This window comes from Halichoeres trimaculatus, unplaced genomic scaffold, assembly GCF_033239565.1.
Source record: "Halichoeres trimaculatus isolate MK-OKI-2021-1 unplaced genomic scaffold, fHalTri1.1 fHalTri1_scaffold_19, whole genome shotgun sequence".
Taxonomy (NCBI): domain Eukaryota; kingdom Metazoa; phylum Chordata; class Actinopteri; order Labriformes; family Labridae; genus Halichoeres; species Halichoeres trimaculatus.
In genome coordinates this window covers 12,519,823-12,547,628 of record NW_027437197.1, presented here as the reverse complement: position 1 = coordinate 12,547,628, position 27,806 = coordinate 12,519,823, and the positions used below count along the sequence as shown (strand labels likewise).

General features: G+C 41.7%; 1 protein-coding gene across 1 annotated transcript; it reads right to left on the bottom strand.

Moving 5' to 3' along the window:
- Positions 1-213: 213 nt before the first annotated feature.
- On the bottom strand, positions 214-27,219 carry fn1a (fibronectin 1a). Its single transcript, XM_074695535.1, has 49 exons — positions 26,934-27,219; positions 25,872-25,997; positions 25,644-25,781; positions 25,195-25,326; positions 24,573-24,710; positions 23,669-23,827; positions 23,068-23,265; positions 22,807-22,989; positions 22,150-22,326; positions 18,964-19,119; positions 18,525-18,653; positions 18,277-18,420; positions 15,548-15,669; positions 15,288-15,456; positions 14,940-15,125; positions 14,700-14,828; positions 14,459-14,548; positions 14,163-14,357; positions 12,602-12,880; positions 12,256-12,519; positions 11,984-12,078; positions 11,370-11,538; positions 11,192-11,278; positions 10,889-11,080; positions 10,222-10,494; positions 9,499-9,613; positions 8,960-9,036; positions 8,790-8,879; positions 8,371-8,637; positions 8,140-8,256; positions 7,854-8,018; positions 7,600-7,755; positions 7,393-7,506; positions 7,038-7,307; positions 6,714-6,925; positions 6,166-6,253; positions 5,834-6,019; positions 5,660-5,749; positions 5,286-5,477; positions 5,086-5,175; positions 4,327-4,429; positions 3,984-4,203; positions 3,718-3,888; positions 3,496-3,634; positions 3,174-3,341; positions 2,438-2,563; positions 2,085-2,191; positions 1,815-1,934; positions 214-1,651 (listed from the first exon to the last, which is right to left on the bottom strand). Exons 1-49 carry the CDS (start codon positions 27,061-27,063, stop codon positions 1,583-1,585), a joined length of 7,512 nt encoding a protein of 2,503 aa, XP_074551636.1. The 5' UTR covers positions 27,064-27,219; the 3' UTR covers positions 214-1,582.
- Between the last annotated feature and the right edge of the window lie 587 nt (positions 27,220-27,806).

Below are 27,806 nucleotides of genomic sequence, written 5' to 3'. Positions count from 1 at the left end.
GTAACGTCGCAACGATCGCTTTATTTTGAAGGAAGAGTACTTTGACCGGGCATCTTCCGCATTGACTTCCTGTTTTTTCCGAATAAGCAATGAACCCGAGATGAGGACAGGTATCAGGTATGTTTCCTCCCATCAAATGTCACTCAAACAAAACACTGACATCACTTGGCTTGGGTTTTTTTTTTAGTTTATTAAAAAGATTCAGTCCACAGTAGTTCAGATTTTGGCACCAACAATATAAAAAACAAGTGAATCATAAAATAAAGTGTACACCCCAAAAAAGCATTGAACAAAATGCCTGAATAAAAAGGGATAAATAAAAGAATAAAAAACTACAAACATTTATGCAATTAAAACAGGTTTCACTTTAAAGCAATGGTGATTTTTTTTCTACACATTTCTTTTTAATTTGCAGTTTAACTTCAAGCCAGTAAGATTCTTCTTTGTAGACTTTTCAGGAGCCAAACTACATCCATCACTACAACATTTTACAGCCTGGAGAATTACATCTGCATGGTGATTTCAGGGGCATGAGCTGTAATGACAGCTGTACACTAACAGTGCTCATATCTGTCTCAAATAACTTTAATAAGAATCTATGGATCAACGAGAAATATTTGTGACCCACTGCTCTGCTTAACAATACAGAAGCACACTGGCAACAGAAAATGAGACACTGTTATTGTACAGCCTTTAAAAACACAATATCGACTCAGTTCAATGAAAACCAAATTCTAACAGTAAGGTGGACAGTCCAGATGAGACACAAGCTGCAAAAGTTTTTTTTTCTGACAACACTGGAAATCCTGTATGGCTTGTTAATTCCTCTGCAGTAAACCGATACTGATTTTGAAATCTAAAAGAAGCCAAAAAAGCATTTCTGCATTACCTAAATTTGTTCTAGCTACAAGTAAAAGTCACAGTGAAACTCAAAATAATGGGCAAATGTAACAAATGTTGTTACAATTATTTTTAGGGAACATATTTACATAAAAACAAGGATACATTGAGTGTCATGTTTTCTTATTGTAAGATGAAGAGAATTGTCAGGGAATGCTCAAATTCATGAAAAGCCCCATCGCAACATTAAAAAAAAAAAAAAAAAAAAAATCATCAATACTGGCAGGTGATGAAGCAGCAGGATTTGTGCTCTGACAGGTTGATGTCAAAAATAGATTCGACAAAGAATTCCTTGTTTTTGAAGAACAGATCACAGATAAGTGAAAAGCAGGGCAGATATTTGATAAGGCACAGTGGCTGGTGTATGAAAGTCTTAATAAAAAGGCCAGTGTGGAGATTTGATCACCATCTACAGGTGAGGTTGCAGAGTACAATCTGTTAGTACCAACTCAAGTTGCTTCACCCTTCAAAGCATGTAAAAAAATACTGTTTTCATCTGTTTAGATATGCTTCTAAATCTCACACACTGGTCCAAAGGCACTTAATGTAATCGTGAGGGTGAAACCTCTAAGGCACAGATGGAAATGTCTTCTTTTGATGAAAACAGAAGGAAGTGTCCTTCTTAAAGTGGTCGCAATGCTGTAAAGAACTTTCATCCATCTTCACTCAAATTCCTTGATGTCTACTTTGATGGGATCTGGGCATCTGCAAGCAGCTCCGGCCTTAAACATTCAATGGGGCACTGGATGTTCTGTAATACAGAGAAAGCAAGATATGTTTGAGTTTGATGTGGTTCTGGTGATGTCCGTTTAGAATGCGATCATATATGTGACCACACAGTGAAATTCATTTAATGTTATTGGGTTTTTTTTGGACAAGTAGACTGGTAGCAATAATTATTATGAAACACTGACCAGTTTGCGCCGAGCGTTTTCTCTGTACCGGTCATAGACATCAGGATTGACTGGCTGTAGGAGGTCAGCTTCCACATCAGTGTGAAGCCCAGGCCTTCTGCAGTTCTCACATCGCCAGCCCTGCAGAGGAGGAGGAGGAGGTTAGGACACAACACAAAAACAGCGTGATCCCAAAAGGGAGACTCTTTAAACCTTAAACATTATGGATAACGAAGAGCACATAGATTTGTTTGCATATCTGCTCACAAGTTGACAAAAAGACTTTCAAACCTGTTGTCCTCCATAGCAGGTGCAGGTACATATAGCACCCAAGTATTCCTTCTGCCACTGGTTGCCCACTTGATACATTTTGCCATCATCATAACATGTTGACTCATCTAATAGAGGAGAATTACAAAATTAAAAGAAATCAGTGTCATGTATGATTGATGACATAATGATTGTTATTGTTTATCTATAAAAAAAACCAGAAGTTATAAAAAAAAAAAATACAACTTGAATTATTTGATATGCACCATAATACTCAACCCATTTCGATTGCATTAAAAGTCAATAAATATTGCAATGCTGCAAGTCTGACATCTCAGTTAGTCCACACAAACAGTTCGTATCTGTGTACTTACGAGGTTCACATTTGAATTCTCCCTTGCCATTTCCAAGGCAGGTGCAGCTCATCATGTGACCGTTCTCGGCTTGACGATCCCACTTCTCGCCAATGCGGTAGTTATTTCCATTGTCGTGGCACCACTCTATAGGACAGAGGAGTAGTAAAGTGGGCAAAAGAGGATGAGTTCAAATTTTGCCTTATTCTGCACATAAAGTATCCCAGCATTCACAAGGCTATATCCTGTGCCTATGTAACAAGTATTACATGTAATATCAGGAGGAAAAAACATCCTAACTTCTTCAGCGTTATACATCAGCATTTTGGAAAACATGATCACAGTCTCAAATTACATATGGCCAAAGAGAATGTAAAACAACATTTTTCCATAACACAAAATCAAAGACTGAAACATTAATTTTGAATTGATTGAAAAGTGATCTCAGTTTCTGGTATCGTCTTGTTAGCTGCATGGACAATACAAACAACTGAGAGTGATGTTGGCTAGTTAGTTTAGCTTAGCGTTAAGCTGCCTCTTCTCTAACTGCGATGTTAGAGAGGCAGAAGTGAGAGACCAGCATGGGGAGACAACAGACGGGCTCAAACAAACAAAAGCACATCTGATCAGTTTTAACACTTTCCAATCATACTGTTATGATACAGTTATTGTTTCAAAGACTGCCCATGCTGGTGTTTTATTACTGTGATTAACTGCACATAGAATACAAATTGTTAAATTCTATGGCTTTACTCACTGGATGAATCACATCTAAAATGCCCACTGCCCAGCCCCAGGCAGCGGCACCACAGCTTGAATCCTGTCTCAGACATACGCTCCCACTCAGAGCCCACCTCATGGTAAGTCTGTGTGAATGTGTCGTAACACACATCCTGGCTGGTTGGAATAGGGATATCACCTGGAACTAAGGGAGGGAAGAGAGAAATGTTAAAAACATGGCCAATGATACACTCTGTGCAATCACAACATGTGGATGTATTTTACAGTGAGAAGTTGTTATTGTGTACATAAATCTGACAGAGAGTAATAAATATTAAATTTAAGAGTAGGAACTGTACCAGCATTGCCGACATTTACAACTTCCTCCAAAACCTTCTCTTTAGCCCCGCCCCTCATGGCCTCCACTACTACATTATAGGAAGCCCCGGATGTCAGTCCAATAAGGGTAGCACTGCTTGAGGTTCCAGGAAGACGCATCTGTAGGAAGAAAGACAGCGTTAATAAGGGGTATTTTCATTTTGAATATTTACGTGTATAAGTGTGACCATATGTTTGTATACCTGGAAGCCCCCTTCCTCTGTGTGCGTGATGGGATTACAAGACACCTCGTACTCTGAAGTCTGAGGGATGGGCTGCCATGAGATGGTTGTGACAGTCTGTGCTTCTTGGGGCATGTCTGTTTCGTTGTCGGGGAAGCCAAATGCAAGACCTGGTAGAGGACCATCACTCACCTAAAAGCAAACAGAGTAAAGAGGAAATCCATATAAAATCATCAATATCTGTACATCTAAACACTTAACCTCAACCACCAAACAGTGATACACACCTTGACCAAGGGTACTCTGTTTCCATCAGGTCCTGCGACAGGAATATAAATGAGGGGTTCTCTGAGAGTTGGTCTCCGACCTTCTTTTGGTCCACTGTAAGGGCCGTGTAGTCCATTATTTGGGCCCAGGCTTTGGTACTCTGTATAGATATGTTGGCCCTGCTGGCCTGGTTGGTTCTGACCACTTGTGCCAGCCAAGCGAACGTGGTTAGAGTCGTAACTGGACACACAAAGATCAAGGGATTAAAAAGCAGTAATAATATGAAATTAATGCCCCAAATCACATGAACTCACAATAAAACTTTTGAGTTGCTTCATCATTTTAATATTATGTGGCTCTTACATTTGGTCACTGAAGGTCTCGGGAACATCCAAAATACCAGAGGAGGGTCTGTGAGGAACAGGAAGGTCTGGCAGCTTTGGTACAAACAGATCTGTAGCTGGCTCTGAGAGTGAAGAAATGAATACTTGCTGTTAGAACAAGCAAGGTGAACTCATACAGTGATTGAAGGGTTGAATATGTTTATGTCTCAATACATGCTTAAGTTGTACTTTGTTAGGAGCAACACCAGCCAGCAGAGGGCAGCCTAAACCAGCTGCCAACCATTGTAAGTTTGCAGAAATTCAATTCTGACTTAAGTTTTACTCAGGGAAGTGAAATATTGAAAAAAAATCACTTTAAGTATTTTAATTGACATTTGATTGACTCTCAAAATTAAATTGTACATTGTGAGACCTTAAAATGGGTTATTTATTAATAAAAGACAATAATTAGAAGATCTGATATTCAAAGAGTGCTATAGTATCTTTGCTACAAGTTTGAACATTCCTAATAATAAAATAAAGTCTTAGTCCAGTTGTAAATATAGAAAGACCAACTCTTTCTAATGTATGAATAGGTATATAGCAATGGGCAGGAGTCTGACAGTATAATTCAATTTGATGGTATGTAGTGTATATATAAAAAACCCAAATGTAATGATTTACATGGCATAGACTGGAGGTTGCTGCATGGCTATTTCCCATAAGCATGATATCAAGCCATTAGTTTTAAATCTGCATGAACCATCCATCCTGAATTCCAGACAGTAGATGTACTTACGAGTTCTTGCTTTCCCAACAAGTGGTGTGCTTCTCAAAGTATTCTGCAGAGCGACTATCTTGATAACATACTCTGTTCCTGGTTTCAGACCTGTAACCAAATATACCACAAAACACATGGAACATTTGGCATTTCTAGCATGCTTTAAACTATGTATTCACTAGTATCTGTGCAGAGTGTGTCTCCTGGTCTGCACTGACCATTGATAATGGCGTAGCTCTGGCCCGAATGCGGCCTGGGTGTCAGTTCACGAGGCAGACCTCCAGCCTCTTCATAGGTGACGTAATACCCAGTAACCCCTGGACTGCGTGAAGGTTCCCAGGTGAAAGAGATGCTGTTGGGGTTCAGGGAGGTGAAGCGGATATTTGAGGGCGGGATGACCACTGGTTTGGCTGCAATAGACAAAGAAACAAGAAGGCATTCATTATAAATTTAGATATTTGTAGTTTTTAGAGGCATGTTTTGGTCCAATAGCAGATTAAACAAACTGCACTCTGAGGGCAAAAAATACAAATCACACAACAAATTAGTTCCAACGAGTGCTAAAGGACTGATAGGCGGGATGAATAGTTACCTGTAGTAGCGGTAAGTGTGAAGGGTGCACTGCGTCCATTGCCTTTCAGTGTGTAGATGGTGATCTTGTAAGTGGTTCCTGGCTCCAAACCTGAATTGAAGACACAGTATCAGGTTAATAGGGGATTGTGTGTAGTGTTAATAGGAATCTAATGTTAATATGATGTCTGTGTACCTGTGATAGAATGCGAGCGGGAGTCAGGGCCAATGGTCTTTTGAATAGGTATGTCTCCTGATGAGGAGGAAGTGGGTATGGTCTCAACCAGGAAGCCAGAGATGGTTTCTGTCTTGGAGCGCCAGGTCAGGGTGATGGACGAGTCATTGACGTCTGAGATACGCACACGGCGAGGAGGGCTGATATCTTGAGAAGGGAGGGGTAAGTTATTTATATTTCAACGATGGGAAACACCAAAGTGGCTTTTTGCAAAACACAAGAACTGTCTGTGTTATTGTCGCTCTTTCTGTTTCAACATCTAAACAAAGAAGTCCATTGTTTGAGACACTCACTCTCCAAAGTGGTGACCTCTCCCTGGACTGGTCTGCTGGTCAGAGAGTTTTTCAGGGCATAAACATGGACTTCATAGTTAGTTGCCACCTTTGGGAGACAAGACAGAGAAAAAGAAAACTAGTTACAAAGACTTGAAGTCTCTCACAGTGTTGTTCAGTCTCCAGGAGACTGAGTTTAATTATACTGGCTGCTGCAGCAATCACAACTGTTCTTGCGTGTTTATGCTTGTGGACCAACACTGCCCACAGGCAGGATTCTATCTCTTTATTACGTTCTGTCTGAGTTATAATCACTAAGTGGGTGTGCCTCCACGTGGGCTTGTTTTTTTAACTGTGGCCTAAAGTGAACTCAATTACACTGCAATTTAGCAAAATATAATCCATAAGTATACTCTGAGATTTGGAAAGATATCAGGGGATTCTTGGGGGTTAAATCAAATTTTAAACTGAGTTAAAGAGGAAATGTAGAGGTCTGACTAGGAAAGTACACCTAAGTGTTAAAACATTGGCCCTTGTGACTTCTTTCAAACAGGACCAAATCCACTCACCATAAGTCCAGGGATGTGTGCTTGTGTGGTGTCCGGGGCCAAGTTAATCTCCTTGGTAGGACCACTCTTGTCCTTAGGGTTCACCACCACACGGTAACCAGTGAGGCCATTCAGCCCATTTATACGGTTTTCCTGACCAGGCACAGACCAGCTCATGGTGAAGGATGTGGGGCCCACTTGGGAGAAGCGTAGGTTGGTGGGGGCTGAGATGGCTAAAAAGAAGAAAGGAAGTCGAAAGAAGGTGAGTGGACATTGGAGGTGTTACACCTTTATACTTCCTGTCTATTATCATTAACGTGAAAAATATCAGACTTCCTTCCATACCTGTAGCTTGTGTAGCAATCAGTGGTTTGCTGGCTGTATCATCATGCAGAGCAATGACTTTCACAGTGTATTCGGTGCCAGGTTGCAGACCGTAGATAACAGCAGACTCGGCATCCCCGCGAGGTGCAGGGCGCAGCTCTCTCTCACCCTCCTCTGAACTGGAATACAACACTTTGTAAGATGTCACAATTCCTTCAGGGCTGTCCCAGGTGATTCTCAGTGAGGTGGAGTCAATGTCTGAGAAGGTCAGGTCCTTAGGATGGTCTACATCTGTAAAGAGGTAAGAGCGAGGAGAAGGTCATGGATTGTTTTTCTTTTCCTCATTTACATACACCCAAAAAGTGTAAGGCCTTACTTGTCAAAGCATTCACAACCATTGGAGAGCTCTCTCCATCTTGTCCAAGAGCATACACACTCAGAACATATTCCACTGTGGGCATCAGTCCAGAGAAAGTGATTTCTGTTTGATCTAGGAAAGAGCAAAGGAAAAATATGAGAGTAGATAAAAGAACAATAAAAAGCATGAACACAAAACATGAGGGAAAGTTGAATCTTACTGTACCTGGAGCCACAACTTCAGTAAAGGAAGGTCCCAGTCCATTCCTTGGGACCCCGGTCACCCTGTACCCCTTGATGGGACCCTGAGCTGGACTCCACCTCACTGTGACACTGTTATCATTCACCTCCATCACCTCCATGTCAGAGGGAGAGTCGACGCCTAGGAGAGGAGGGATAAAAAGGAGAAAGCTGTGAGTGAACAGAGGGAGGAATGACTGTGTTCAGCCACTGAGAGGAGGAGTGTGTTTGAGTGTTTACCTGTTTTGTGTGTAACATAGATTGGGATGCTTGATGCGGGACTATCTCCTCTTCCAGTTACAGCATAGACAGTGATGGTGTAGTCAGTGCCAGGCTTCAGGTTGCTGATGGTGGCAGTGGACTGAGTGCCAGGTACTGTGAACTCCTTGGGATTGCTGTGGCCTCCTGGATGAAGACGATGCGACAAAATGTTAGAGACACCAATATGTGGATAAATGGATAAAGAACAATGAGTGAGTTTATGACTGAAACTGGGGAAGAGGTCAACACAAAACACTTTGCTTACCAGACTCTCCATGTGTGATCCTGTAATAGCGAACAGTTACAGGTGGAGAGTCCCAACGGACTGTGATGCTGGTTGGGGTGGAGTCCAGCACTTCCAGATCTGTTGGAGCATCGGAGACTGGAGCGAGAGTGAAAAACCAGAGACAAAGCAACAAAGAAGTCAATTAATAATATTGTTCTGCTGATAATAACATATCCTGATGAAATTCAGTCTTAAATCAGGGTTTCATACTCGTCTTCTGTGTGCCACTGAGTGGCAGGCTCTCTTCTGTCCTGCTCACTGCGTAGATGTTAACCAAGTAGTCAGTGTCTGGGGTGAGTCCTGTGAGGGTGAAGTGGTTCCTGGAGGGGGGAAGCCTCTCGTCCTTAGCCCTGCCACCGCTAACCATCTGGTATCGGATACGGTAACCTGTGATTTTGCTTTGGGGGGCAAGCCAGTGGATGGTAAAGGAGTTGGTGAAGACCTCGGAGAAACGCAGGTCAACGGGGGAATCCAAAGCTGAGGATGGTCAGGGGGAATTAATTTATTTTTAGGTCAATACTTTTAGACACACTGTGTATTAAAGAATCTTTAAAATTAGTAGAGGCTGTGAGTGATAACAGCTCCTTGTTTGATATTGTTCTTTTCACATTAATGCAGGTACGACTCACCTGTTTTCTGAGTGCCAACAAGTGGTGAGCTCTCCCTCTGCTCATACACACACACCACGCTCACCAGGTACTCTGTGTTAGGCAGGAGGTCTGTTGGCAGGGAAAAGGTATAAATACAAATGCAGCTGTCTGTTTTTCATTGGTATCCTTTGCTTTTTAAAAGAACTCACTCTTTAGCACCACGTTGTTACTTCTGCCTCCTGTACTTGTTTCAGTAAGGTCATCTTCATCATCAATGGGATGATACCTGAATAAGGAGAGCAACAAGAAGTCATGTTTTTAATTTTGTTTTGTTTTTTTATTGGATTTTTTTGTGGGATGGCCCAGGTGGTTCATAAGAAATACTCATCTTAACCTCTTAAGACCCAACGCCCTTATGTGGACATTACATTTGTGTCTCTCAGGCCCATGATACTTCATGTTTTAAAACTTTGACCAATTAGCCACATTTAGGGGGCACTGCCCACATCATCTTTTGGTGAAATCACAGCATTACACCCATTTTAGTGAAAAAAGTTCAATAACACCAATAACTAACAACTAATAGAGAACTCATAACACAAATTATCAAACTTCTTGTAAAAAGACCAAGTTTAGTTATCGTACTTTTTGGTCTTCTCCAAAATAGCAAGGTGAATTAAAAAATTGCACACCAGACAAAAGCTTGGGTCTCAAGAGGTTAAACAGAAAATCTAGTGTCTTCACTTACCTGATGAGGAAGCTGTTGATGTCAGCAGCGTTAGGGACCTGAGGGGACACCCAGGTGACTAGCAGACTGTTTGGTCCAACTTGGCCAAAGCCCAAATCTGTTGGTGCTGGTACAGCTACAGGAAAAAAAAAGCAGATCAAGAATACAAATGCCATGAAAACATACTGCATAATGTTGGTAAAGTGAGAAGTGGGGTTGGTGTTTCATGTGCACATCACTGTGAATACATGACCTAAGTTTAACATCGTCTTTAAAGACCGGGAGAAAAAGTGGTGTGTGCATTGAGGGCCAAAATGAACGTAAGTATGATAAAAGCCTCTTAACTTAAAACAGATGGTCTACACACACACACACACACACACACACACACACACACACACACACACACACACACACACACACACACACACACACACACACACACACACACACACACACACACACACACACACACACACACACACACACAAGATTATTTAACTAACAAAGCAGCATGCCTTGCAATTACACCACAAAGCTACAAAGTTTGCTTTGAAGAGCCATGTCTTAAAGTTAATGGGAACCTTATTACATTATGTAACTTCAGCACACACAGTGTGATTGTAACACAAGCAACTTAAAAATACCCCATTTATTTACAAGCGTGTTTATTTTACTTATTTCTGCTCTTATAACTATGTATGTCTTTTTTCAGTGTCCATAAGTGCAATCTTTGGATCTTACATGTATGCTGAATGAGTGTGGTCGGCTCGCTTTCTCCATTCTCCGTCACTGTGATGACACTAAACTCATAGTCGATACCAGGCTCGAGTCCATACACGGTGTAGTGGTCAGTCGTCGGCAGGACCGTGTCCTCAAAGATGGGTACACTTTCGCCTGCTGCCACCACAGTGATCTTATAACCTGTGACTGCGGTGGTGTTCAGAGGAGACCAGCGGAGGCTAATGGTGGTGTCACTGACATCCTGGAAGGTGAGGTCGGTCAGCTGTGGAACGTCTGGAGAGGTGGAGGTAGAGAGGAAGAAAGAGAAAAGACAACAGACACAAAGAAGCAAAGAAGAAGCAAAGGCAGGATGAGGAAGAAGGGATTGAATTACAGACAAGGAAAGAAAAAGAAAGGAGCTGTTATTGGAAATGAAGTCGACTTCCAGTTTAGTGAGATATTTAATGTATCACACAAATGGAAGGGGTATGGCTAGATTCTTTTTTATTGCTTTTATCATCTTGTCAGATGTTGAAGATCTTTCAATGAAGTATGTCCATTGATAGTCCTTCTATATAGAGAAGCAGCATGGCTGTTGGAGCAACGATGCTCACATGGAAGCATTAGTGTCTGTTAAGATTTCACCACAGTCTGGTCTCAGAAGATCAGGACTTGACCTTTCACTCACCTGGTGTAACGATAGTCGATACAGGAGTGCTCTCCATGTCATCCTTAACAGTAAAAACACTGATGTTGTACTCCACTCCTGGACTGAGGTTCTCCAGGGTGCAGGAGTTCTTTGCTGCCTCCACAAACTCCTCCACACTGTTTCCTTGCTGTCCATTGGTGGGTGTGCATGACACTCTGTAGCCAGTGATGTCTGACAGAGAGAAAGATGGAGAAAAAATTACATGTAGCTGAGGGAGGAAAGAAGCAAAGGAGAAAAAAAGCAAACAGATCATTTGATGATTATAGAAGTGTGTTTTTATACCTGGTGTACTGGCTCCATTCCACTGGACTGTGAGATCTCCAGTGCCAGGGTTAGACTCCAGGTTGAGGTCAGTTGGAGGAGACAAAGCTGGAAATACACAGGAATAAGCAAATTCAGATAAAAATAATAAATAAAGTAGACTCTGACTAATGATCAGAGCTTATAGGTTTGTTCTTACGTGTGATGACACGGCGTGTGATTGGTGTTCCCTCCTCATGCCCGTTTATCACTGGCTGAACGCTGTAGGTGTACTCCACCCCTGGAGTCAGACCGGAAATGTAAATACTTCCTGAGTCAGAAGTCACGTCTCTTGGGGCTTCACCTCCCTGACTGGGCCGTACTGTCAACTGAAAGATGAATGCACACAGAGTCAGAGTGGGGTACAGGAGGTAAAGGTCATATGTCAGAGTTTTCCCAAGAACATGGAGGCCCGTAGGACATTTCACATCTCTAGTGTGACATATTCTGACCAATGAGGCTCCCTCATGAGGTCTGTAGTCTCCATGTTATCTAACTGAAATGGTGCCTGCATGACACCAAGATGAACTTGAAAGTGCTCTCTATGAGCAGGAAACAGAAAAAGGGGGGAATGCACTGCAAAAACAGAAATCTAATCAAGTGCCAAATTATTTTTCTTTTGTTGGATTTTTCTTAAATATTGTCCAAGCAAGTCTAAAGGATATGTCTTATTTTAGAATATTAAAAATGACAAATGTCTGGAGAGATAAGTCAGAATTGTTAATATGTGCACAGCAAGATTTTAAGAGGATTCACCATTATACAGCAGCATACCTTGTATCCAATGCTAGAAACTGGAGTCCAGGAGATGATAATAGAGGTGTCAGTTACATCAGTACTGAAAGGAGGAGCATTGCCCATTGGTGGCTCTGTAAACACACAGGGATCAAAAGAGGCTTATAATCTGAGTCAGCACCAAATTTGAGTGTTTCCACAAGGTTTTTTGAGGGCTGACATATTCATTTATCAATAACTTTGTATCCATTTAGATAATTTCTGCAGACTGCTTCAAAAACAATCATTTTAATTGTGCATCAGACACTCACTTGTGGTGAAAACTGCAGTCTCTCCTGTACTCAGCGTATTCCCCTGCTCAGCATACAGAGTCGCTGTGTACTCTGTTTCAGGCTTCAGGTTGAGGATGGTGTACTGAGTAAGACGAGCAGGTAGGCGCAGCTGTTCGAGGTTAGAGCCCTCAACAGTGAGGAAGAGACGATAGCCTGTGACTTTGGCACGAGGAGCGTACCACATCATCACAGCGCTGTCTTTAGTGATATTAGAGAAATGGATGTCTGTGGGAGCATCGGGCTCTGAAATAAAAGACAGCAGAATGATTTAAGCACATAATGTAAAAAGCACAATTAATCAAACTTACACACCAGTTATACTCACTTGTAGTTTGCTCCCCTGTAAGTGGCAAACTTTCCTCTCCGTCGTTGATGGTGTAGATATTGAAGCGGTAGTGTGTTCCAGGTTGTAGGTGGGTCACTTCAATGTAGGAGTTTTGGCTGACGGGCAGGGTCATTTCTCTCTGTGGAGTTCCATTCTCGTCCACAGGGACAACTGTGACACGGTAACCTGAGACATCAGTAGTTGGGCTGGACCAAGTCAGAACAATTTTCTTATCTGACACCTCGAAGAACTGTAGGTCTGTGGGAGAAACCACCTCATCTGTGGACAAGAGACAAAAGAAAACATTGCAATCAAGTTGCTTAAGTAAAACCTTAGATTTCCTCATTGAATTATAGAAAATATTGAAGGAACTATCTTCAGTGCAAAGGTTTATTCAGTTTAAGAACTTAAATATGCAGCTGAAGAGTTAATACTTCCTGCCACTCCAAAACTTTGCAGTTAAGTGGAAACTCATGTTATCCTCTTAAGAAGTTGGCCTCACAATGCTTTATTAAACACTGTAAGCAAATAATCTTTAAACATGCAGTGAACAGCTTTGAAAAAGAAAACATCATCAGATAAAGTGGTTGATGGAGACAGAATTACATCAACATCAACAAGTTCTCTGTGCCGCTACAAATCTTGTTCAGTTTCAATTTCCATACAGGGTTCAGAAAAAAACAGCTGGAGAAGTCAAATGGCTGAGATAAAAAATTAAGCTAGAGATGAGAAAAAGAAAAGAGAAAGGTCAAATGAGTGAATAAAGCTCCATGGGGCTGTGCATAAACAACTTTTCATTCAGAACTTTAAGCAATCCTCATTTAACACGGAAAGTTCACCATACTGACCTTACAAGTCACATCTAATCAGATACAGCTGTATTGAGGAGTTAATCAAAACAAAAGTCAGTACCAGTCAGGTTCCTGGCAAGTTAAACTCTTGAGAAAATATCAATACGATAGTATTGCAAAATCAAATGACAAGGTATGAGGTCAACTTTGGCAGAGAGTCTGCAACGGATCCAGTGACAACTGCAGCTCAGGCCGATTATTATGTGTAGACTTGGTCAGCTCAACTCAGAGTAAATCTACCACTGAAGACTCAACTAGGTCATCGATCTTTGTTCCATCACACTGTACAAACAATCACACACACACACATGCACACTCCAAGCATCTGCTCGACTGGCCCAAGAGCTTGTTCATCCTGGCAGACGAAGATGTTTTACATAACTCCAGTCGAGCAGAATAAGACCTCAACAGCTGTGAACTCAGTGACTTTACTTTCTATTGGAAAAATAATCAATCCAAAACTGAGAATCTGTTTTTTTTCTTTCAAAATTATTTGATAATCCTCAAGGTAATAAATATGCAGTTTGGATATTAAAGAGGGAACTCAAGTGAACAAACAGCAAAGAAAGTGAGATAAAGAAACCAATTATTCTACCTACCAGAAATAAAGTAGATTGTTAGTGACTGCACTTTAACTTCTAGTGCCAACATTTAACAGGATTAACCTTGACTAATTCATTGTACTTGTGTTAAATATATCAGACTTTTACCTGGCAGTGGATCTCCAGCCGTGTTGACCTGAACAAAGATAGGCTCGCTCTCCAGGCTGTCCTCCACGGCGTAGATACTGATGTTGTACAACTTGCCTGGACGGAGGTCACTCAGAGTCACAGATGTTGCTGTGTCAGGCAGAGTCAGCTCTGTGCTCTCACCCTCGATTGATGGCGTGTAGACGACACGATAGCCTGCACAGTGGAGGAGACCATTCAGTTCACGGTAGCAGATCAATTTCTGATAACAGAAGTTTTTCCACAGATTTGAGCCATGACGATTGTCTTTAACATACCAGTGATGGGAGCAAGTGGTTTTTCCCAGCTGATCACAATAGAGGTTTCTCCCACCTCCTCCACTTCATGCTCCACAGGAGCATCAGGCGCTGTAGAGAGAATGAGGTCAAAGTGTAAGAAGGTTCAAGCATTTTATTGGATCACCATGACTTAAACACATTTTTATCAGCTCACTTGCAGGTTTGGGATACTTAGGAACATTTTAGATTTTATATGATATAATATAGTGTTTTTACTAACCAGTGGTTTGTGAAGTAGTAAGAATGAGATTGTCCTCTCCACTATCTGTAACCTCATAGACGTTGACAGTGTATTTCCTTCCAGGTAGAAGTTCATTTATGTTCACTGAGGTAGTCGTGCGTGGGAGGTCTGAGAGGACACACATTTGAACAATAGCTTAGTTTTCACACATCCTTAAGAAAATCTGCTGTTATTTGTACAGATATGTTTTTATTTTTGTATATGAGTTTCTGCAGTTACCTAGCACCATGGGCTGTCCAGAGCTCTGCCCCTGCTCAGTGAGCTCATACTCGACCCTGAATCCCGAAACTGTGTCCGAGGCAGAAACCCAGGAGATGACAAAGCTGCTGGAGGTAATTTCAGTCACCGACTCTGAGGTGTCGACCACAGGAGGAGGCTGGGTGGTCTCACCCTGTGATGTAGCCACTATAGATGAACATAGATAGAAGTTAAGAGAGGAGCTTCATGTTAATGCAAATATATCTTCAATTTTGTATTTTGCAGAGTTGGACAGGTTGACTTAATGATAAGCAAGGGTCAACAATACCAACTGCCATGCCCTGAGAGCCATCTGCTCCCTGTACTCACATGATCCATAAGTGGTCGTAAAGTCAAAGCGTGTGACCTCTCTGCGTCCAAACCGCAGCACGCTTATCAGTTGACCCTCATAGGTGATGCCGGGTTTCAAAGCTGAGATGGTGTAGGAGTTCAGATGACCCGGGATCATCACCTCTCTCCATGGGCTCTGGGAGTTTTTCTGTAAATGTGACAGATGTATTAGAATTTTTAGTACTGATTGTGTTGACATCAGTTTCAGGAATGAAAAAAAGGAAAGAAAGAAGACTCACCACTTTCCATTTGAGGATATACTGTGTGATGTGGGCGGATGGTGGGGCATTCCACTGGATCGGGTGGGAGTTGGGCTGGTTTCCAGATTCTGTTATTATCACCTGAACTGGGCGGTGACCACCTGAGGGAGACAACACACATAGAGGGATGAGCAGGTGTATGGACGTGTAGTCAAAACAATCCAGAAGATAAAATCTTAATGGTGTATTCACAGGTTCGGTAAACAGAAAGAGGCTCCAATGATTCAAAATAATGATAACATGAGACAAGATTAGACTAAATCTCACATGGGAATACACTGCCTCTTATGCAAGAACTTGTAACTTTGTACACTTTGACAGAGAGTGAAAATCTGTGAGTGTGGCTGTGTTTTCCCTGAACTGAACGTAGAATGACTGAGGAAAAACTAGCACAACCCTGTGAGATTCCAGCACCGACTTCAACAGTTGCCTCTTAAATCTTCTCTGTCTCAGCATGTTTTCAAAACTTTACGGTCGAAGATAAGCTTAAAGAAGTCTTTAAAGCAGCAAACAGAAGAGTCATAGACAAACACACATCTTACTTTTGTCTCTTTCTGAAAGACTCCTTTAATCTTCCATCTCTTACCACATCTGACATCTGACAATACACTGAAAACTTAGCTTCTGTCTGGTCGGCTTGGCAGCTCAGATACCAGAGGAAGAAAATCCTATTAGTAGAAGCTAAAGTTATTATTTCTTCAGAGGTTTTCATCAATGAAAAAAGGGTATCAAGTCATGTTTAATGCAAACAGATGTCATATGTCGAGCAGACTCCTGATACTGGTAGCTTCTATAAAGAACTGAGGTTTTCTAACCACTTTTCCAAATAGCAGACCTGTAATCAAAGTTTGTGAGCAAGTGGCTCGGTTAACCAGAAGTTGCTTGCAGATACACAAACCTCAGAAACAATCTGGGACCAATTACTGCCTATTACAGACCCACAGGCCAATGGCGAGGGTAAGGGTTACGTAGAATCAGATGTGGTCCCCACATTGAAACAGATGCACACTTGCAGTGGAAATATCTCAAGTTAAGTCTCCAAGCATCAGGTTTAAAAAGAAAAAAAACCCGCATGCACACATCCCCCTTTACTTTGCACACTTAGACACAACATTCATTCTTGATACCAGTGGGGCACACAGTGAGGTTGTGATAAGGGGCGCAGAAAAAGGGAAGCAATGCTGAGAGTCATCCGAACAATATAAACCACACAACAGATTAAACAGCACCCCAGACCAGGACGGCTAAACACAGACGGCAGAAAAGAAAACAACTTTTTTCAAAAGATCTTATCAGTTTTGGAGCTAAATCTGAGACTTGTGAAAAGCATGAAAATACCCTTTTCCATTTTTACCTTTTATGGTGTTCTAACCAGTGAGCCAATTGAGAGTCTGGGTTTGCTTCTTGCTGCCCTTAAATCTTAGACTGCTGCATGTTGTATGGCTCTACACAGACACGGACACTCAAGTACACACACACACACACACACAAAGCAAACTCACAGATGGTTGCTATTATGGCCACTTACGGCCGAATAGTGCCCTACATTTTGTATCTCCCGTCACCCTGCTCAACAAAGAGCAAACAAGTACCAGTTCCCTTAAGTTGTGTTGCTAAGCAGTTGTCTTTGTAGCAGCACAGACATATTTTATGATGTGTGTTCAATAAAAATTCAAGACAAAAATGTGCCTGAAAAGGTGATCTATATGGGCACTAGGTGATATAACAAGATAGAGTATAACCACACAGAGAGCTAAAAGAAAACTTGTGATGAGAAAACAGATCCCATGAAAGGGGCCACCTGAAGCCAGTCCAAACTGTGAGAGAGATAGCTGTCAGGAGTTTGTTTGTGTTAGCACTTTCTTGCCAAGCCTGGTCTCAGGTAACAAAGTAACAGAAACGACAAATTCGGCACAGCATGGCATGTCTTTGTTCAGAATGATCCAGAGCCTAAACGCAGACCTGTGTTTACATTTGATCTAAATCTCTTTCCTAAATCTACAATCTTTAAATGAAAAGTGATCCCGAAAAAGGCCTTTGAGGTTTACATTTGGTAGGTGTGTGTGTCAAGGAGTGCACATGCACACACCTGCACTGTGGTCATTTGTGCAGCTGTGGCAACAGCACAGGGGATGTGCCACATGCTAGCAAGAACAAAGGCTCAGAGTGGGGGGTGACTCTGTAAAACAGGAAATCACACCCCCTCCCATTTCTGTCTGCTTCACATCAAAGTCAAGGGCCCCATTTTCTAGGTGACTTAAACAAACAGTTTGCTCATGTTAGCATTTAGTCTATTCCTTATCTTTCCTATCTCATCTTATATATTTTGAACCAGATACCCTAGTCAAAGATTTAAAGATTTAAAGCTACTTTATGAAATGTTTATAAATGGATAAAAACTGTGATATTGTACATTAGTTTGAAACAATTCTACCTATATGATAACCCCAAAGGAATATTCATTTCTGGCTAAACCAGAAAGTAACATACAAACAAGGAATTAAATTAGCTGACACTTTCATAAACCAGTAATAGCTAACGTTAAAGATATACATATATAGAGAGAACTAGCCAATCAGAGTGCAGGGGGTTGTTGCAATTAAAGACAGACAGAGGCTGAAATAAGGGTCTTCTAAAACATCTGTGTGAGAAAACTGTTGATTTTTTTTGAGCAGTAAATTAAGTATAAAGTGAAAGTAACATCTTACCAGGGTAAGACTGCTGAGGCTCACAGCTGAGTTCACCAACGCCATTGCCATAACAATAGCACTTGTACATGATCCCATGGATGACTTTATCCCAAGACTCGCCAATCTGGTAGAAGGCTCTGGTCTCTGGCTCTTGGCACTGGTCTGAAGGCACAGAAACATGAAAGTGAAAAGTTTAAAATTTCCACCCAAACTGACAAATTCATGTGCATTCAAGCACATTTAAGATGCAGACATGTCAAACTCACCAATAGCATCACACTTCCAGCGACCACGCCCTTGTCCGAAACATGTGCAGTTCATCATGTAGCCTTCATCGTGCTGTTTGGTGAAGGTTTGGTTGACTTCATATGTCAGACTATCCACAATACACTGATCTGCAATAGACAACCAAACACAGGAATGTAAAGACATTGTTAAGTTTTGATGTTTAAGTACATTTCCCTACATGTTTGAACAGTTTCTGTGTGTGTATGTGAGTAATGCAAGTGTACTATAAGGTACAGGTGTGCTCTCTGTTCATCTTTTTGCAGGTGGGAGGTTATGGCACATGACCTTTCACCTCTTCACTCACAGAACTCTAACTTTACTCGCTAATTATAACCCTGCACTGGCATGCTGCTCAATCACCTCTTCTTCCTCAACACATATGACCTTTGTGTGTCACCTGCTTGTACATCAACACACCTTTAATCTGGGAGTAAGCAGCACAGCTCCATTCTCCTCGCCCATTTCCCACACAGGTGCATCTCATCATGTGACCCAGAACATCGTGGCGTTTATCCCACTGGTCCCCCACACGGTACATCATGCCTTCAGTGCTGGTGCACACTTCTTCTTGGGCTGAAACAAACAGGACATAAACAGTTACTAAGCACATATGAATGTGATGAGATCGCCCAAAGAGGCAGATGCCTAAAAAAGGTATCATTAAAACACCTATAAAGGACTTGTTTGTCGGCATACAAGTTAAAGATAAAAAATCACTCTGAGAAATCTGTAGTTACAACCTCCATTCACAGCTCAAGGCTGAAAGTGATACGATGAGCAAAACAGCTGTGTTCATAAGAGGGAAGATTAATTAAAAGCCAGAAACAGCTGTCTGGTGTTCCCATCAGGAAGTTGGTGACAGTGGGTGAACAAGCAGAGGCCTGCACTAACTCTGTGTGTGGTTGCAAAGGATAAATCATTTCTACAACTTCCTTTAGCTGGACATAGTATCTTAGCAACCCAAAGTCAAACCAATGCTCCAAGAGTTTCCAGAAGTAAACTTGAAAAGCACTCAGAGAGCGCAGACCTCTGCCAAGCATATTGTGATTGTTAGGCAACACTTTAGTCCTACTTCCTTATCCCAATTTGAACATTTCCTGAAAATTTCATCAAGATCCGTTTGTTACTTTTTGAGTTGTGTTGTTCACAGACAGACAGACAAACCCTCCCAAAAACACAACCTCTTTGGCGGAAATAATGATGGAGGTATATCTTTGACCTATAGCTGAATCAAATTAGATGGATTGATATGTGTGTTTTGCTCATTTAGCTGATTCAACTAAAATAAAATCCACCTTTTAAATGTGATGTTAGCTGCCTTACAAATGTGCAAGAGTTTTCTGTTTGATAGCAGTTTCCTTTAAAGTGGTATGATGCCTCTAGTTCGCACAGCATGGCTAGCCTTAAATTAATTATAGAGGCCATGTGTGGATGTGCTTTCAACACATTCTTTTCATTTGCCTCTAGCTGGAGGACTTTGTGCAAATTGAAATCAGGACATTTAAGGACATTCTTCAGTCTTTATTCAGTCCATTTCAGTTACGAAAGCTGTTTAAATCTGTTTGTCTTTAACACAACCGTGCTTTCATATCCAACAGTGATGTACAATGAAAATCTTTGCATGATTGTGGTAGAAATGACTGTGCACCCTGGTTGTCTCTCACAGACACAATGTTGCACGACACATGCCAGACATCTGATAAGCTCACTCAGCCATGTTCACAGAGGATCCCTACAGGTGGAGGTGAAGGGGCTCCAGACTATTACTGATGTCTAAGTGCCACCATTAACATCTCAAGTGCCATGTTTGTTTTGACAACCCCTGAGAAATCATTAATGTCAATATCTGAGACCCCATGCTGCTGTGGCTGCTGGGTGAAGTGTACCACAGACAGGCTTCCCTGACACTGTCTTAATGCTCCTGTTCTTTCACTCTTAAATCTTTACAAGGTGTTTTAACAACAGGGTGTTGGCCTAAAGGTGGGGTTCCAGACTGCTGCAGGGAGAGTAAGCACAATCTATTGCTATGAAATCAAAAAGACTTGCAAGAAAAAAACAGCACAAGTGTTCAATAGATCCTCCATGTGTATCTGTCATATCGAATCATCTGCAGACAGCAGAGGAGTTAAACCAATGTCTGAACTTCTCAAAGGGATCAGTCATCTGCTAACCACACTGCTCAACTGATAAGTTCAAGATGAGATTAAATAAATCCAGCGCTTCACTTCTCTTGGAATTCAAAGAGTCTTTCATTTCAGATGAGGTCTGTTGATGTTTCCACTGTGCATCATCAACATTTTACAGCCTGCTGTCCTACACAATTTTCCATCTTCTGTCTGCCTACTTTGAAGTTCACCTGAGTCTGCTTTGATAAAGACAGCAGAAATAGTGATCACCTGTTTAAACTACAGATAACCTTTCATGCAATTTATGGATTTTTTTTAAAGTTCTCATTTCTTTACCAAGACTATTCGGGCACAGCTGTGATTCTTAACCCAGAAAGAAAGAAAGAAAGAAAGAAAGAAAGAAAGAAAGAAAGAAAGAAAGAAAGAAAGAAAGAAAGAAAGAAAGAAAGAAAGAAAGAAAGAAAGAAAGAAAGAAAGAAAGAAAGAAAGAAAGAAAGAAAGAAAGAAAGAAAGAACATTTGTTGTGACCATTTGTCTTTCAGAGAAACAGCTGCTCAACCAAAGTCTTCAGATACCAAGCTCAAACAAACCATAAGAGCCACACTAATATCCAAACAAGCCCTTTAGAGTTAAAAGTTTTATTTACATTAAACTTCATCCATGTTATCTTTACCATTTCATCACTCCTACACAGACATTAGGGCAGTGTCAATGACCCCCTGCTGTTTTACTGGCCTCAGCCTCTTTTGTTACCCATGGGGACCTAATTGACACCTATACAACACAACAGCCAGCTCTTTACAACACTGCCTTCAAGGTGAACGAGCCTGTGTTATAAATGTAAGGTGTTAAAGCTGTAAATTAGATTATGCCTATGTCATTAGCCCTGGCTGCTTTTTAACATCACTCTGATAATGACTTTAATGCAAATTAGAAAATGTTACCCAGAATTCTCTTGTGATAAAGGCAATGTTAACCTCTTGATTGATACTGGGTGGAGACATGTTTGACTTGAGACAGGGTGGGACACTGTAATCAGATAATCATGTTAGTGCCCCTGTGGCTGGCAAACTACTGAGCCCAGCTGCATGACCCCTTTACAAACTCATTCACTGGAATATACATTCCTTCTGAAACATGGTTTTCCCTCTTTGTTTACATCAAGCCACACTGAAAGAATCAGTTTTGTAAAATTGGAATAAACTGTAAGAAAAGACCTTAACACATCTGTCTTAAATTGATGTGTGACATTATGTAAGTTACATGAGTGTCACTCTCATCTTGTCCAGAAACTGTACTGCCTTACAAACATTGAAGGGTTTTAAAAGTCTCTGTTTCTTTAAAACTAACTTTAAGATTAAATTAAGTCAAACTGTGTTGGAGTTAAAGCAGTTTTCAGTTGTATGAGCCTCCACATCTGAAGTCCTTCTGTCCCTTTTCTTTCTCACCACACACACACACACACAAACAGACTTACCAGCCATGGGACAGAACCCGAAATGCTGTTCTCCATCATAGTTTGTTGTGGTGCCACACCACTTCATGCCGTCTCTGCGTCCATCGGCAGTACAGTCGGTGTAGTTTTTGCCATTGTAGAGGAAGGGGAACTGGCACAGAGCACCGTTAGAGTTGCCGCCGCGTGTTGCTATAACCACTGTTGAAGAAAGAAAAAAATATTTTTTAAAAATGTCGACATAAATATCAAAACTTTCACTTGTTATGGTATAACACACATAAACATAGTAAAAACCAAAGCTTGTTTAAAAAGACAAATACTAACTTCGGGAGTAACGCATTGTTGGTTGAGCAACTGCTCTAATCTTAATATAACAACTCAATTTTGCCCCAGAAGTTGACTTAAGCTACACGTTTTCTCGAAGTTAAAGTACTAAAAACCATTCATATGCATGAAAGTTAAGTTGAAGTGACCCACCCTCAATGTTTAAACAAAATCCTCAAAAAAGACTTAAACAGCACGTTGGGCATATTAACCAAAATACAAGACAAATTGTGTAGAATTAATGCTTTTGTTTTATGAAAAGGGACAATCAACCTTTCTCAATCCCCTCTCAATGTCCCCTTTCAATATCTACACATTTCCCTTGCTTCAAAGATATTTGCAACACCATCTCACCATTCTTCTCTGTACAGAAAGAATATTTCTGGTCAGTCTCAAAGTCAGCAGAGGTGGAGCACCACAGCTGTCCATCAGGGCGTCCGTCTGAGGTACAAGAGTGGTAGGTTTTCCCCTTGTAGACAAAAGGAAACACACAGGGCTGACCTCCTGAATTGCCATCGTACACTGGAGCCGGTCCATCTGTGAAGACAGTAACAGTTTAATCAAGAGTTTGTCGTCTAACGCAGTTTCGTTCCTATGCGTTTATGTGTTACTTACTCCACTGTTCACAGCTGACCCCATTGCCAAGACAAGTGCAGATCATCTGCTTGGCACCCTGGTTCTTCATCCAGCGCTGACCAATAAAGTAAGTGAGTCCTGTTTCTGTACGACAGGGCCCCTCCCGGGAAAGCGCTGGCACAGAGGCCGGCTGGTAAACTGCAGGCTGGATGTTGGTGATCACTCGGGAGCCAGAACCTGAAACGTAAAGTAAGATTTAGATCAGATGAAACATTTCCTTTTCAAGTAAGGCTGTGAGGTTAAAGGTGAATGCTTTTAATTCAAATACAGACATTTCTGAATTTGGATCTTTTACCAGTAAACTTTCTATCTATGCTTTTTGTAACAGTTGCCCATTTACAGCACTTTTTTCCCCTTAACTTCACCATGTTTCATCCTGGCCTCTATCCTTCTCTCCTCCTCATGAGGTCATGATCATGTGTTCCAAAAAACCCTTTTTCTCACTTCAACACTTGGACACTTGGCACTTCTTATCGCTTTCTCCCCACCGAGTCTGTCTCTGGTAAACATTTTTCTCTCCTCACAGACAGCAGGAGAGAAACAGAGGGTGGGGGTGGGGGTAGGTATTATCATTTCTCACCCAGGCCAGTGGTGTGAAGAGAAGCATGTCTCTCACACTTCCACTCCCCTCGGCCGTTCCCTGTGCAAAGACACTGGAGCAGGTTTCCTTGGGCATCTGTCTTGGTCCAGGTGTCTCCAATACGGTAAGAGGTCAGAGTATCCTGGTCGTTACAGCGATCTGGGAGAAAAGGATATAAGGTAAATTAATTGAGGTAAGTATGTCAAGAAGAAGTCTCATTTCAAAGCTGATGGCTCTGTGACCAGCGGAACAACAGATAGGAACAAAATCCAGCTGAAGTAGATGACTTAAACTTCTGCAACGAAAGTGGGGTTTCTTCCAGCAGGCACTGCCAAAGTCAACACAAAATAATAGTTTGTCGTTGTTTGCTGTGCAGATTGCCTGTACAGATGTGACTCTGTAGGGAACATCTCCTCCTGGCATCCAGCTGTTTGCATGTTTGTACCTTCTGACTTTGTTTGATAACTTCTTGAACATATGCATTATATCAATCTATTGACAAACTTCCTGTACTAAAGTGTCCAAGGCCACCCTGAAGTCAAGCATGCAAACAAAAGTTAAAAGTGAGTGACATTAATTATAAGTGTTACATCATCCAACATCAATAAGACTAACTGAAAACACAACTGGAAATCGTTCCCTCGACCACGTGTTAAAATGCTTCAACAAACACATCATAAATTTCCCCAGAGGTTTACAAAGTACATCTATCTCCAACGATATATTTATTGATGTATGTGGGTTTCCCAAAATAAAAGCAGTGTTTTATCAGGAACTGTAGGTAATAAAGTTGTTATGTGACCCAGTTCTTCCTCTTTTTTTAAGTGACATTAGAGTCTGTCATGAGTATGCTCCACCCCATATAGATCATGCAGACTGGAACAGACATGATTCATGTTCTTACTTCTGGAGGTGCATGTGATGCGCCCGCTTCCTTCTCCCATACAGGTGCAGTCGATCATCATCCATCCCTGGTATGGCTTCTCATACGTCTCCCCAACAACATATGAGGTTCCCACAGAGTTGTCATAGCATCGCTCAGCTGCAAGTACACAGACAATAAGTGAAATCTATTTCCCATGATTCAACATGGCCTTCTGAAAGCGTAAAGTGTAGAAATGACACTGGCACTCAAGTACAAAATCACCAGTGACTAGTTTGTCTGTTCTATGGTAGAAATATTGCAGTGCATGATGGGGTGCTCAGCAAAGGGGATCCACTACTTTTTTAGATACAAAAGACTCATTCTGAGCAAAAATAATTACATAAAATTTCAGTTGAGTGATTTTACTCTTACTTAAATATACTTCTTAAAATAACATTCCTTTTTCTGCTCTGGATTGCTAAATGTTAAGAACAACACACTGCACCTTTAAATAAAGAGCCTCAATAACACAGAGATCAAGTAATAGATAACGATTGACATATCATCACAAACTGTTTGCATTTTACCAGAGGTCTCAGACATTTTTTTCATTAGGTTTAATGCAGTCATCAATTACTCACTGGTTGTCTGAGTGACTCACCGACTGGTTTGCAGGTCCACTCTCCCTTTCCATTACCCAGACAGACACACTCCAACATGTAGCCCCCAGTCTCATGGGGTCTCCTCCAGGTGTCACCAATCTTGTAAGAAGCCCCACCCTCATGACAGCGATCTGGGGAGACAGAAGGAAAAAGGATTTTTGAGAAAGATCAATGTGTACTTAAGGATTTGCACAGAAAGGCAAAGGAACACACCCTCAGACATTTCTTCCATTATCCGACACCCCCAGCTAACTGCTAACAGCTGCATAGCGCCGGCTGCTAATCAGCTGTGGAGAGCATGAAGATTAAGCAGTTTACTGGCATGAGCCTGGGAAACCAGGATATACACAGCAACACATTAGGTCGGATGTGGGGTCTGGGGTTAGCAGAGTTACTGGCAGCTCCTTGTGGGGCAGCCACTCACAGAAAAAAAAAAAAAAAAACTTACTTGCAATGGTGCAGCTGATCTTTCCTCTCCCGGAGCCAATACAGGTACAGTCCCAGATCATGCCATCCTTGGGTCTCTCATAGGTTTCACCCACGGTGTAATACTGCTGCATGACCTTATCATAGCACCTTTCCTCTGCTACAGGAAGAAGAAAGTGAAAAAGGTGTTACATTTGTGACATTGACTGCAGTGTGAACAGGTGAATGACAAAAAGAAAGGCAAACTAACCTTCAGGCTTGCTTTTACACTTGATTCCAGCAACTCCATGGCATGTACAGATCAGAGTGCTGCCCAAATATGGCCGTTCCCATTGGTCATTGATACCATATAAGTGGCCGTTCTCTAGGCAACCATCTAACAGGAGACAAAAGGAGGTAATGAAAAATGTGCACAAGTTAGAAGCAGACAGGAGGGGGGTCAGATAGAAAAACACTCCCACCCTTTGCTTCTGTATCAAAACACATACAGCGCAAAGGGAAAATCTGAAAGAGAAAAAAACACACTCCACCCAAACCCACCCACAAATACTGCCCCTGCTTACTAAGTTTTTTTATTTTGTTTTTCCTAATGGAAAGACAGCGCAGCAGCTGGAAAAAGGTCAAGCCCTAGGTACAACTACCAAAAACACAGACTTGCTCTTGTGCTTTAAGTGTAAAAACAGGGTTTAATACCAAATTGAGCAGGCTTTACATTTAAATAAACATTGTATTGTGAGACAAGACTTCACCCAGGTCTGTGAAATTGACCCTGGATGTGTTAACTTCACATCAAAGGTCCCCAGGGCTGAGTAATAAATCAGCTGCAGTGTGCACTTCTACACCTTACCCTGTCTCTCCCCCACCAGGCTTGCTCTTTGTTCACATCCCATGACTTCACATGAACATCTTTTTTTTTTCTTCCTCTCAAGTTTAAAATTAAAGCCAAGAGTTTTATTCCTTTGTCACATGAAGCTTTGATCCGCAGCGTTTACGCTCGGTTGAATGGAGGGGACCACAAACGATTTGGGAGCTGGGTTGGTGACTCTAAAATTAAAACTGTTTTACAGGCTCACTATGATGGCACGACATTAACAAATAAAGTTTTCCAACAGGATGCCTAAAAGGTTTCACATCACTGGGGGGGAGAAAATGTGCCCAATCAAATAAGCAAGATTTGTCTTTTTATTAAAATATAATAAAACAATCACCAACACAAGTTTGAAATGGAGTCACACTGATCTGGAGTTCATTCATTGAACAGTCAAACATGTTTTATCCATTCAGCAAATACTGTAGGGGAAAAAAATCTTACCCTGGGAGACTGAGGAGACATGATGCTGCTGCGCTTGTCGCCGATCCCTATGCGTCCCTTTGGGCATGCAGTTCACCGCACTCCCGATACAGAGTGCAACCAGCACCCTGGCAATGGTGCCGCCGGTCATACTGTTGAGTGCCAGACCCTCTTTTTTTTACAGACTGTAGTTACAGGTGCTCCTTGAGTGGCGTACGTTTCACCAGGGACGGGGAGAAGTCGGCTCCAGTGCAAACTTTTATGTAATGTCGCGCTCCCACCTTCCAGTTCAGTCCGCCCCTCTCCGGTCTCCGGCCCCAGTGTGCAGGTTAGCAGTCTGGGGGAGTGATTTATCTGGGCATGGCTTAGCTTCAGACGGAGGAGGGAGGTCCAACAAAGAGACAGACAACCCACGCAGCGCGTCAAAGGAGCGAGCCACACAAACTTTTTACGACAAGATGATTACGCAAATTTCGACTCGTGAACGTTTTCTGCTTTGTTCAAACCATGACCCAAGAGAAACGTTTTCTAAGACGCCATGGTTGTCTTCGTGCAAGGTAAACAAACCTCATAATATCTCTGAAATCATGATGCGGACACAATGCCCCATTTGCTAATTGATCACCCCACCCGGTCTAACATGTGAAAGCCCATAGCCACAGCCCACTCAATTACTGTAAACGATGGGGTTAAGGACCTTATTTACCACCGATCCACAGCCCTTCTCTCATCTTCCCCCTAGAGATTCAGTTCAGGGAGAAAACCCAAACATCCTTTAATTTAACTGTTTCCTTAGTTACTTGTATGTCTACACAATTGCGCCTAAAGAGTCCCAGGTGTGCTTGAGAGCAGACTTTTTCAAACATTTGCGTGCTCCTTTTCTTCTTTGATTCA